A 13,683-nucleotide genomic window follows, 5' to 3' on the forward strand; every position below is an offset into this window, starting at 1 on the left:
AAGCCCTGCATAGGGCTCTGAAGCCTGCTTCAGATTCTGTGTCTTCCTCTCTATCTGCCTGTCCCCTGCTTGTGCTCTCTCTCTCAAAAGTAAATAAATAAACATTTTAAAAACCCCACAGTAATTCTTTTTTTGAGAGAGAAAGAGAGAGAGAGAGAGAGAGAGAGAGAGAGAGAGAGAGAGAGAGAGAATCCCAAGCAGATGCAGGGCTCAAACCCATAAGTCATGAGATCATGATCTGAGCCGCAATCAAGAGTCAGATGCTTAACTGACTTAGTCACCCAGGGACCCCCAAAAGGTAATTCTTAATATGCTTAGTTTAGACTGTAGTTCAGTCTCAAATTTGATATGATCAGGAATGATCTCATTTCTTAACATGACCATCTTTACTTTTCAATACTCCCTTTTTTAGTATGAATATTCTTTACTCAGGTATAATCATAATGTACATGTTGTATTGTTTTCCCCCTTAACAATAGGTTCATAAGCATTTTTCTTTATGCTGTATGATAGTCATAATTAAAAATTCCTTAATGAAGGGCGCCCAGGTGGCTCAGTTGGCTAAGCATCTGATTCTTGATTTGGGTTCAGGTCACAGTCTCATGCAGATCAAGTCCTGCATCAGGCTCTGCACTGTGAAGCCTGCTTAAGATTATCTCTCTCTCTCTCTCTCTGCCCGTACCTTTCTTATGCTCGCGCTCTCTCTCAAAACAAATAAATAAACTTAAAAAAATTAACTAATGAGTTCAACACTGTACTGAAAGTCCTAGCTAAAGCCATTAGGTTAGAAAAGTAAATAAAAGGCATCCAAATTGGAAAGGAAGTAAAATTATCTCTGCTTGCAGATGATATGATCTTGTATGTAGAAAACCCTATGAATTCAACACACACAAAAACTGTTAGAACTAACATAGAAATTTAGTGAAGTTTCAGGATACAAAATCACTACTCAAAAATCAGTTGGATTTCTATATACTATCAACGAACAATTGGAAAGAAAAATTAAGAAAACAACTCCATTTATAATAGCATCGAAAATGTTTAGGAATAAACTTATTCAAGAAGTGAAAAACTAGCACAGTAAAAACTAGAAAACATTGCTGAAAGAAATTAAAGGAAAAAAATGAAAAGACATCCATCCCACGTTCATGGATTGGAAGATTTTATTTTATTAAGATGTCAATTCTACCCAAAGTGATCTATGTATTAACACACTCCATGTGAAAATTTCAATGACATTTTTTGCAGAAATAGAAAAATCATTCCTAAAATTCATATGGAATCTCAGGGGACCCTGAATAGTCAAACCAATATTAAAATAAGAAGAAAAAAGGTCTCACATTTCTGGATTTCAAAACTGACTATAAAGCCACAGTAACTGTAACCAAAACAGTGTGGTACTAGCATAAAAATGGACAGACAGACAGACGCACGTGTGATAGTATTCTATCCCAGAAATAAACATTCAAATATAAGGGCAGATGATTTTTGACAAAAGTATCAAGATCATTCAATGGGGAAAGAACAGTCTTGTCAACAAATGCTTAGAAAAATGAATATCCAAATACAAAGGAATGAAGTAGAACCATACCTTATAGTATATAGAATAATCAGCTGAAAATTGATCAAAGATTTAAACTTAATAGCTAAAACTATAAAACTCTTAAAAGAAAACCAATTAGGGGCACCTGGGTGGCTCAATTGGTTAAGCATCTGACTTCAGCTCAGGTCATGATCTCATGGTTTATGAGTTCAAGCTCTGTGCTGACAGCTCAGAGCCTCAAGCCTGCTTCAATTCTCTCTCTCTCTCTCTCTCTCTCTCTCTCTCTCTCTCTCTCTCTGCACCTCCTTTGCTTGTGTGCTCTCTCTCAAAAACAAATATTTTTTAAAAAGAGATGAACTGGGGAAAAACTTTATAACAATGGATTTGGCAACATTTCTTGGATATGACACTAAAAGCACAGGTATTTAAAAGAAAAAAAATACATTGGACTTTGTTAAAATTTAAAACTTTTGTGTAAATGACACTGTCAATCAAGTGAAAAGGCAACCCATGGTATAAAAGAAAATATTTGCAAATTATATATCTAATAAGAGATTAATATCCAGAATATAGAAAGAACTTCTACAACTCAATAACAACCAAAAAAGAACCACATAATTAAAAAAAAATGGGCAAACTACTTGAATAGACATTTCTCTAAAGAAGATATATAAAAATTGCCAATAAGCACATGAAAAGATTTTCAACATCCCTGTCAGGATAATGCAAATCAGAGCCATAATGATATAATCCTACCTCACACCCATTAGGATGGCTAATATGGAAAAAAAAAAAAAGAAACTGATAAATGTTGGTGAGGATGTGGAGAAACTAGAACCCTCATACACTGCTGGTAGGAATGTAAAAGTGTATAGCTATTATGAAAAACAGTACAATGGCTCCTCAAAAAATTAAATATAGAATAACCATATGATCCAGCAATTTCACTTCTGGGTATATGTCTGAAAGAACTGAAAGCAGTGACTTGAATAGATATTTGTACTCCCATGTTCATAGCAGTTTTACAATAAGCCAAAAGATGGAAGCAACCCAAGTTTTGTTGTCATTATTGTTTTGCTTTTTTAGGGAGAGAGAGAGAGAGAGAGAAACCACAAGCAAGGGAGAGAAGCATTGGGAGAGAGAGAAAGAGAGAGAATCCCAAGCATGCTCCACACTCAGCATGAACTCTGACATGGGGCTTGATCCCATGAGCCTGGGATCATGACCCAGGCCGAAATTAAGAGTCAGGCACCTGACTCACTGAGCCACCCAGATGCCCCTAGAAGCAACCCAAGTTTTTATCAATAGAAGAATGAATAAACAAAATGCGGTACGTACATTCAATGGAATATTTTTCAGCCTTAAAAAGGAAGGGACTTCTGCTCTATGCTACAACATGGATGACCTTAATTATGCTAAGTGAAAGAAGTCAGTCATGAAAGGACAAATATTGTATGATTCATTTATTTTAAGTTTTATTTAATCTCTACACCTAACATGGGGCTCGAATTCACAACCCTGAGATCGAGTCACATGCTTTTCTGACTGAGCCAGTCAGCAGCTACCCTGTATGATTCATTTATGTGAAGTACCAAAAGTAGTCAAATTTACAGAGATTGGAAGTAGAATGATAGCCAGGGACTAAAAGAAGGGGGAATGGAGAATTAGTGTTATCAGGCACAGAGTTTTAATTGGGAAAGATGAAAAAGTTCTGGAGATTGATGTTGGTGATTATTGCACAACATGAATGTATTTAATGCCATAGAACTGTATAATAAAAAGAATGGTTAAAATGGTAAATTTCAGGTTATATACGTGTAACCACTCTTTATGGATTAAATTACATCTCCTCACATTCATGTATTGAAGCCCTAACACCCAACGTGACTATATTTGGAGATAGGGCCTATAAGGAAATAATTAAAGGTAAATGAAGTCATAAAGGTGAGCCCTAATTCAATAGCATTAGCATCCTTATAAGAAGAAGAGATGTCAAGAGGGTCTGTGCATAGAAGAAAGGCCATGTAAGGACACAGTCAAATGATGGCCATTTGTAAGTCAGGAAGAGAGGTCTTGCCAGAAACCAAACCTGTGGGATTTCTTACCACCAGAATTTTGAGAAAATAAATTTCTGTTGTTTGAGCCATTCAGTTTATGGTATTCTGCTATGGTAACCTATGCAGACTAATACAACTGCAAAAAAAAGTGAAAAAAATTAGTAATGTTTTTCACTGCAAAAATAATGCATAGCTATGTAAAAATTCAAACCATCCCAAAGGTAAAAAGTCATAAGGAAGTCTCTCACCACTTCCTCCTCTCCACCCACCTTCTCTACCCCCAGTAATGAACGTCGGTAGTTTTGGGAACATCTTCCAGAATGCTTTTATGAATGTATAAAGCATATATTATTTACAAACATTTTCTTCTTCTAGATCAAGAATCAAACTAGGGACTGGTTCAGAAAGGGACGAAATTTTCAAGTTTGTTAAGCCTGAACATATAAATTAACATATCCATTCCATTACCATTACATGTTTGAATTATTTTTAGATTTTTTTCATCATATACAATGTGATTAATTTTCTTAAAATCTATTTTAAATTATTTCTATCCTCAGTTTCTTAGATTGTAACATACAATGTAACAAAGTTATTCTTTCCATTACCATTGTTCACTTAGGTTATTTCCATATTTTTATTTTATTAATATCTTCATATTATTCACTTTTAAATAACTTAAGTGCCTAATAGTGAAATTGAGCCAATCGATGTGAAATTTTTATAGAACTTCATATATATTGCCAAATTGATTTCCAAAAAGCTAACTGCCAACTTAAATTTCTACTAGTAGTATTAAGAGCACCAATATTAGATACTCCTATTTAAAAATATCTGCAGGGATGCTCAACTGGCTTGGTTAGTGGAGCATGCAACTCTTGATCTCAGGGTTGTCAGTTTGAGTCCCACATTGGGTGTAGGGATTACTTAGAAATAAAAAATCTTTTTAAAAAGTCCCATAAAGTAGTTAAAAAAAGAAAATCTTCCTTTATTTTGCATTTTTTATGAGATTGAAGATTTTCAAATATTATTTGTATCTCCATTTTGTGTGTAAGCCATCAGTTCATACTCTATACCTACATGAGTATTGGAGGCAGTAATATCTTCCTTATTGATTTGTATGAGTCCTTTATATATTATGGTGTTATTCCTTTATCAATTTTTATTCCCAGTATTTTCCAAAAGGTGTGTCTTTTTTTTAAAGACTATTTTTTTAATGTTTATTTCTGAGAGAGAGAAATAGAGTGCAAGTAAGGGAGAGGCAGAGAAAGAGGGACACAGAATTCAAAGCAGGTCCAAGCCCTGAGTTGTGAGCGCAGAGCCTGATATGGGGTTTGAACCCACAAACTGTGAGATTATGACCTAGGCCGAAGTCAGACACTCAACTGACTGAGCCACCCTGACACCCCTCAAATGGTGTGTCTTTGATGGGTCCATTCAACAAATATTTATTCACTATCTACTGTGTTCCAGGTACTGTGGTAGGAACTCTGTTATTCTTTAAATTATTTTACATATAGAATTATACACACATTTTTTGTTTTTCTATTGTTTTAAGTTTAGAAAGGTTGAACTTAATGATTGGGCAAAAAACTATGTAAGATCCCGTATTACTGTCTGTGGGTAAAGCTGGTCCTTTCTATCTCTCATGAGATTGTGAGCAAATGGTGGATGGGGATGGAGTTATCCAATGCTTGACTGGGGTTACAAGATCAGCCCAGTCAAAGCAGCTCGCTGAACATGGCTGGTAAGTTGGTGTGCCTGTTGGTGGAGGCTTTTGTTCCTCTCTACATGTTCCCTTCATAGAACTGCTTGAGAAGAGTGGTGTGTAGACTAACTTCCGCTATGGTAGGGGCAAACCAAAAAGAATGAGGTGGAAAGCTGCAATCAGTGCCATTATGACCTAGCCTCAGAAGTCACAAACCTTCAGCTGTATTCTATGGATCAGATTAGTTCTGAATCAAAGGGCTGGAGGCGGACTTTACAGAGGGGGAATCATTGGAGGTTACCTTGGAAGCTACCTACCAACGATTCTAATATCTTGATTTTTCTGTAATTTACTTTATTACAGCAAGTATTGATAATTTTGCAACAATCTGTATGATTCTAGTTGTGTGACATACTGTTGTTTTAAACACAGCTGTGCAACACAGCTGTGCACAGGAGTGCACTCAAGCATATAAGACTTTTTTTTAATGTTTATTTTTGAGAGGGAGGGGAAGGGAGAGAGAGAAAGAGAGAGGGAGGGAGAGAGAGAGAGAGACAGCGTGAGCAGGGGAGGAGTAGAGAGAGAGGGAGACACAGTATCTGAAGCAGGCTCCAGGCTGTCAGCACAGAGACTGTAGCGGGGCTTGAACCCAACCCACACGCTGTGAGATCATGACCTGAGCTGAATTTAAAGCTTAACCAACTGAGCCACCCAGGCACCCCAAGACATTCTGTTCCACAAATTCAAGATCCTCTGCTATAGTGTCAACATGAACTTCATTAGGGCCTTAGATTCCACCTCAAGCTCTCTAAATTTGAGCAGAGTTCAAGATGGCAGATTAAGGGCCAAGAAGTTTTGACTTCTATTTACTGTAATCTGTTAATTAGCTAGGTTTCTGAATTTTACCAGAAACCTTAAATTTTCTAGAAATCTTTACCTTTGTTAAGATTAACACATGAAAAATATCTTGCAGATTATATTACTAATTTCCTGAAGGTGACTCAGTTAGTGGAAATACTTTACTAAGTAGATGGGTAGCAATTCACTGAGGTCACTAAGAGTAAGGAAGACCCTTTGTTACAGCTAACTTTCACCTCATCTGGAGGATAGGCAAAGATGATCTGCATTTGTGAAATCTGTTTGGAACTTAACACTTTTACTTTGCCACTTGGTCCTGTTCTAATATAAGTTTAATTCCTGGGCCTAAGAAACAGTAGAGTAGCTAAAAGTTTTGCCAGATTGGGAAATTTCTGGGGCCCCAAAGGTTTAGCTGGTAGACTAAAAAGGCCAGAATGGGAGAGCAGGAAGCACCAATTTGCCTCAAGAGGAACTGAAATTCTTACTCTTTATTATATATTATTTTTATATATTCCTTACTTATAATCAATAGTATCCTTATTCCTGCAATTAAGGCTTAGGGGTGCCGCCCAACAAAGCTTACCCCCGCCCTGTTCACTGTCTCCCGACCAGCAAGCCATTATTTGTGACCTATGCTATTTTTCTCTTAAGCTTAATTTTAGACTGCTTTCCGGGTGTAAAAACATTAGGGAGGGTCAAGAGGATCAATAACTGCTACATCTGACATACTTTCGTGCATCAGAATAAATCCTCATCCCCCAATTTTCACCCGGGCCTGAGTAATCTAAAAAAAAAATCTACAAAAGTACCCTTTCTTAGCAGATATGAACTTGCGCCCATCTCTTTTTCTACCTTCGCTATTCTAAGGACTCGGGTCAGAGACAGCCACCAGCTCAGGCAAAGAGAGACGCACAGCATTGGACGTTATTCACCAAAGACGAAACAGAAGCTACGCTGGCCAGTTCCACAGGCGCGGGGCCTCGCCCAGCTCACTTCACAGCGGTCGGCCCCACCCCTCCCAACCGGAACTGCAACCCCCGCGCAGTGCGCCCCCACGAATAGCGTGTCGCTAGCGCCCGAAGCGCTCACGCCCGCCCCTCCTAACCCGACGCACTGGGCAGGCGCGGGGTGCGCGCATGCTCCGCAGGCGTGCCGCTGGGGTCTCGCGTCTCTGCAATCTGTTGCGCCGCCACCCGCGGGAGCCGGCAGATCCGGGTCTCGTGGCTTAGAGTGACGTGGTCAGTCGAATCAAAACAGAGGAGGGGAGGAAGTCAGCGGCCGGGACCAGCAGCGGCCGCGGCGTCCCGAGCAGCCGCAGTGTTCCGGAAGCTTCAGGCGGTTTTTCTGTCGAGCCTGGGTTCCGGTCTCCTTCCTACCCGCCCCGTCGGTTGTTGTCTGGGCGGGTGAGTGTCTCTCTTTCTACCTCCGACGTTTGCCGGCCCACCTTCCCCTCACCCTATTTTTCTTGGGGGCTCCTCAGACTCTGGGGAGCTGCGGGGGCTGCGGCAGAGCGGGTCTGGTTTCTCTGGCTCGGTGGTTCTCCGGCCGGGCTGGTGACTCTGCACCGGGAGAAGCCCGTTGCTGCCGAGCTCGCGCCCGCCCGCGAAGAGCGAGGCAGAGAACCTGCAATTTGGCTCTCTCTGCAGGAAACCAGAGTCGGGGCTTAGCAGGAAAGTGGACGGTAGCCACGGGTGGTTTTATTTTTAGGGCAAGACCGTCAGCGCGGGTGGAGGCGTATAATGGAGTAAAAAGAAGGGAGTCGTAGCTGAAAGGGAAAAACCCACAAACCCCGAAATCCACACTGTCATATACCTCTATTTCTCTAGGTTTGATCAAGTCATTGGGATGCGTCCTTTGTTGTGATTGATGAGCAAGGAAAACTAAGACAGCGGGAGGTTTTTTAGCTTTTATTGTGGTGTGAGTTTAAAGTATTCTCTTTTTGTTTGTTCAGTTAGAACCAGAGCTGACGGTAAAGAGGTAGTACCCTTTATAAAGACAGATAATGTGCGATAAGCTGGTTACCGGAATACCTGAAGTCCAGTGTTGCCGTTCAAAGCCAAAGTTTTCCAAAGTGTCTGTTTCTGTGTGTGTTAGGATTTTAGCCAAGATGATGTTTGTTAACTGTAGAAAGTAAATAGGATGTTTTCAGTTGTCCTAGTTTGCAAAATCGAAGATTCGGCCTTAAGTAGAATGTCTTGACTTTGCATGGAGAGCAGGATGAGCCTCACGCACGTAGTATCTCTGTTTGTTGAAGAGGCCTTCCAGTTTTTGTGTTATTAGAAACCGTTGCCAGTTGTACATGCACAATAACTTGGAAGGTGTAAGACCTTTCAGGTATTTTAGTCTTGAGACTCTATTTAGTGGAGGTTGCAGAAAGCTTGTGTTCCTTTTTCACTTCAGGTGAACGGCCACGCAGATTCTGCTAGTGTAAGCCTGCTTCAAACCCTGCTCCCCTCCGTCCCCCTCGACAGCACAGAGACAGAGGACCAAACCTCCTTTTTGCCCTAAGTTGGTGTTTAAAAAAGAAAAAGAACATTTTTTTTTTTTTTTTTTTTGGTCCCAGGAGAACTGATTAATTGAGGTGTTTCTTTGGTAAATGGTAAGAAAGGAGAAAAATATGTGCTAATTGATTGCCCCTTATGAAATCCGGGAGGAGTACTTAGGAATTTAGGCTACTTCTTTGAAGGATGTATCCTTGTGTAGTATAACATGTATTTCTTCTTAACAAATTTCCTTCTCCTGTGGTGCAATTGAGATCATTTTTCTTAATACCACAGTTGGAATCCTGCTGATTTAGAAAAATGAAATAATGTTTTCTTGAAGTTCTTTTTTTTAAATACCTTTTATGTAACCTGTAACTGAATTTTTGCTTATATGCAGTAATTTGTAATAATTGCAGAGTTATTACAATTAATAAGCAAATGAGAAAATAAGTCATTGGTAATCCTGCCATCCAGAGATTGCCAAAATGTTAGTAGTGGTTTATATCCTTTCAGACTTCTTTTTTACAGTTAGACATTTTACACAAAAATGGTATAACCTTTTCTATAACCTTGCTTTTTCACGTAGCAGTACTTTGGAGTAACAAAATGTATATTTTAATAGATAGGGACTTTTGGACCTTAACTATATTCTTTGCCAAACCATGATTAAAATAGTGGTGTTAAAAGATTTCCTCCCAGACTTTATGATAATATAAAGAAGTTAATATGCGTTGAGTGGCCCTATAAGGTTTTCTTGTTTAACCTTTGGGAGAGCAGGCATAGAGTAGCCTAAGTTGACAATAGGAAGTTTAAAAGAGTTTTGCTAATTCAGTGATTTGATTCGGGTAAAGCTTTAGTTCTATTCCATAGATACGTTATGTTCCAAATGCTGACCAGCTGTCTAGGCCTCCGACAGTGAGGTCCTGAAAGATTTTACTTTATGAATCACACTTAAGAGCATTGGATGTATGCCTGTTTAGTCCAGTGCCTTCTTGGTGGTGCCAAAAGAGAAGGAAATGTCCCCGTCACCTCAACTTCAAAAGATAAGTACTGTCTAGGAAGTATGCTAAATATGCTAATAATCTATTTACGTCTGTAGGTTGTGAACTTACCTAAAACCTTTAAATGTATTCTTATTCTGTATCTCTTGGGTAATTAGTCTCAGATGTTTACCATTTATTTTGTGACTTAGTTCTTTTTCTTTGATTTACCTTAAATTGTAGTGTTTTATTCTAAATTTGGCCACTACTTCCCATCACCACTGCCTCAACCTTTGCCAACTTTCACCATCTCTGGCTTACTGTAGTAACCTCCTGGTCTCCCTGCCTCCAGTTTGGCTTTTTATGGTACATTCCCCTTACCCAGCCCAGAGATCTTTTAAAGTGTATATAAGATTATGTTGCCCTTTTTGGGGGCGGGGGGGGGGGGACCTTCTGTCACATTCAGAATAAAATCCAAACTACACGTTCTGGAACGGCCTCCTTCCCTTAACTCACCTTGCATTCCTCTGCCTCCATTAGTACCCTAGGGCCTGGCCATGTCAGTTCATGTGTTCTAGACACACTAGGACAGTGCCTGGAACTCGTTAGGCTTGTTCTGCCTTAGGGCCTTTGAGCTCGCTGTGCCCCGTGGCTTCAGTATTCTCCCAGATCTTGCTGTGGCTGATTCCATCAGATCATTCAGGTTTCAGTTAAGACGTTATTTCTTTGAGGAAATTTCTCCCCAGTTAGCTCTCCATTCTCTTTTATTTTTTTCATAACATTTTGCACTATCTGGAATTTCCCTATTTTTAAAAAATATTCTGGGGGCGCCTGGGTGGCTCAGTCGGTTAAGTCTCCGGCTTCGGCTCAGGTCAGATCTCACGTTCGTGGGTTCGAGCCCCGCGTCAGGCTCTGTGCTGACAGCTAGCTCAGAGCCTGGAGCCTGCTTCTGGTTCTGTCTCCTTCTCTCTCTGCCTCTCCCCCTCTCATGCTCTGTCTCTCTCTGTATCAAAAATAAATAAAACATTAAAAAAATTAAAAAAAATATTCTGTTTCCTATGCTAGAAGTTAACCTCTGTGAAAATGAGAACATTTTCCTATTCTCTGCATAGTAAGTAGTTAATGAATCTTAGTTGAATGAATGAACTTGCTAAACATGTCTGTATTCCTCTGGAACATACAGTCTGTTTTAGATCAGTTCTTTATATGGAAGAATCCTAGTTTTCAGCCGTTTTTTTTTTTTTTTTTTTTTTTTTTTAATAGAGCAGTGCCTTGATTCTCTTCAGTAATTCTTGATGTTTGGGCCAGAGCATGGCTTCTTTCTGCTCTGGACCTGTAGAATTAATCCCTGGAAGGAATGGGTTCCAGGAACCTGCATTTTCAACAAGCCCTTGAGGTGATTTTAATGCATATCAAAGTTTGAGAATGTTTCTTAATATTTTAATGGCTTTTCTCTGGAAGATTACTTCTTGCTTTGTAGTAGTAATGATAGCTACCATTTTGGGGAATGCTCTTACATGTTAGGTACTCTGCTAAAAAAATTACATGTTTTTCAATTAACTGTAGATGTAGAACAAGTCCGATGGAGGTATTCCTATCTCATTTTGCACATGAAGGAACTGTGACATGGTAAGTGGCAGAAAGTTAGGCTTGAACATATCTGTTCATCACCGTACCCTACTGCCTCTGAGTTAGTGGTTAGAATTGTATACTAAGTACTTTGGTTTTGATAGGCCACGTTTTTGTAAAGGGCGAGATAGTGTATTCTATCTCATTTCCAATCCAGTCCTTAATGAAGTCCATGTTTCTGTTCGTCTTTTTGCCTGAAGTTGCACCGGCAAAGTTGCAGAGGGAAATGACATCTGTAAAGACTCCTAGGTTGTCTTGCTTTTTTGCATTGAAAGCCCCCAGGCTTACAGTAAATTTTAAGTATTTGAAGTGTTTTCTCCTTCCTGTGCATTACCTTGTGTTCCTCACACCAGAAGACTACCACTTTTTGCCTGCTTGTGTAGTCATTTGAACTGTTTCTATATTTTCTTCATTGATGTGAGTGATTTACTGTTTGGCCAGTTGTAAACTGAATAGATTTTTCACTGGAAGACCCCTTTCCAAATGAGTTTTTAAAAACCCAACAATGTTAAATTTGATTGGTGTGTTGATTTTTTTTTGAGGTCAGGGAACTTAATCTAGAGAAATACTGGTTGTCTTTAGTTTCTTCCTAGCCTTTAAGCCTGGCTAATTGTGTTTATCTTTGTAGGCTCAGGTACACATGACCTTTACCAGAGCTCTGTCCTCACCCATCTCCGGCTTTTGTAAATAGCAGTGTTTCTGCTCCTGTCACTTCACTTTCTGTATTTAATTGTCTGTGGCTATCTAGCCTATTCGTTTGGGAGGCCCATGCGGTCAGGGAGGACCAATTAGGTAATCAGTAGGCTTTTTTAAAAAAATATTTTTAAAATATTTATTTATTTTTGAGAGAGACAGAGAGACAGAACATGAGCAGGGGAGGGGCAGAGAGAGAGAGGAGACACAGAATGCAAAGCAGGCTCCATGCTCTGAGCTCTCAGCCTAGAGCCCGATGTGGGGCTCAAACCCACAAACTGTGAGATCATGACTTGAGCCAAGCTTGTTGATGTAGTAAATAAAAGAAGAAAAATCACAGCTTTAATCTGTGTTTGTAAAAAAATTATACATTGCTAAAAGGAATTATTTGTGATCTTTTCCCATATAACTTAATAGCACAAAACCTTAATACAAGACCCTAAATTGTCCAAATTAATAAATAATATATCGGTATGTGAGATATAAAGATTTTGCAGAAAGTGAAGCACTTCCAACTGTTCTTTGTTATATTTTAGCTTTTATTAGAAATTTTTGTAATTGTAAAACTTAGATTAACTGCTACATGCTACAGGCTTATAAGTAAAGGTATTCTTTTGGTACGTGTTTATTTGCGTATTTGTGTTTTGGCCCACATAATGAGTACTAACCATATGAATGGTTGTTTCTGTAGTTGGGGGCACCTATCAGTAGATCCTCCGTTTGGATAATGAGCAATATGGGCATTTTAAAAGCCATTTTGAAAAAGACTGAAAATTATTTGAGTCTGAAATTAAACAGTGGTTACCTGCCTGATTATTAGTAATTATGGCATTTACAATTTATGACTCTATTTGCCAGCCCCTTGAATTCCTTCACACACTTCACATTTCCCCATCACATCAATCTTCCAAGTCAGATACTGTTATTCCTAATTTACACTGCAGGAAACAGGCTCTGACTAGTTAGGTAAGTTGCCCAGGGTAAAGCCACTGGTACTGTTGGGATTCAAATCCAATTTTCCCTTGATCCAAAGCTCATGGACTTTATATGACAACAGTATTGACCTGTCTTCCATGGTCATAGAAGCTATATTAAGTAAACCTACTTGTTACAACTGTTAGAATATGCTAATGGAACTCCTTTCATGAACTACTCTATTTAAATCTGAATTGGAGGTGGATGTCTAATAACCCCTTTTTTTTTTTTTTAAACATAAGATAAGCTTGTTACTGAAAAGCTTCGAGACAGTAGTGTATGAAGCCCAACATAACAAAGTCTGCAGTCTTCTCATTCAGAAGTTATCTCTGTACATGGTATTTTCTTCCAGTCTTTTATTTATTTATTTAAAATGAATCTTGGGGAACCGTGGCTCAGTCGGTTGAGACTCATGATTTTGGCTCAGGTCATGCATGATCTTGAGATTCATAGGATCGGGCCCCATGTTGGGCTCCATACTGACAGCGCACAGCCTACTTGGGATTCTCTCTCTCTGCCCCACCCTGCCCCCAAAATAAATAAATAGACTTAATTTTTTTTAATGAAAAATAAAATGTATGTTTGGTGTAAATGAGATATAATACCTGCATAAGCTTGTATCTTAGTTTAGTTTTGTGGGATTTTTTTTTGGTTTAACGTAATGAGCTTTTTACCATGGCCTTAGAATCTTTCTACACTTGATTTTTAACTGGCTATATTTTATTTAATTTTTACTTTTTAAAATCTTTCTTTTTTT

At 38.9% G+C, this 13,683-nt stretch overlaps 1 protein-coding gene across 4 annotated transcripts in view; it reads left to right on the forward strand.

Annotated features, from left to right (window-relative positions):
• Positions 1-5,324: 5,324 nt before the first annotated feature.
• The window catches only part of SMIM14 (small integral membrane protein 14), an 88,607-nt gene continuing 80,248 nt past the window's right edge, over positions 5,325-13,683 (forward strand). Inside the window, exon 1 of one of the 4 annotated variants that reach the window (XM_029947152.1) lies at positions 5,325-5,347. In XM_029947152.1, coding sequence (XP_029803012.1) covers positions 5,341-5,347 — 7 coding nt within the window. In that variant the 5' untranslated portion in view covers positions 5,325-5,340. Of the gene's footprint in view, positions 5,348-7,308; positions 7,570-10,913; positions 11,259-13,683 lie in introns of those variants that run through there. The other 3 variants (XM_029947169.1, XM_029947160.1, XM_029947177.1) reach the window with 3 other exon arrangements.

Source organism: Suricata suricatta, chromosome 1, assembly GCF_006229205.1.
Source record: "Suricata suricatta isolate VVHF042 chromosome 1, meerkat_22Aug2017_6uvM2_HiC, whole genome shotgun sequence".
Taxonomy (NCBI): domain Eukaryota; kingdom Metazoa; phylum Chordata; class Mammalia; order Carnivora; family Herpestidae; genus Suricata; species Suricata suricatta.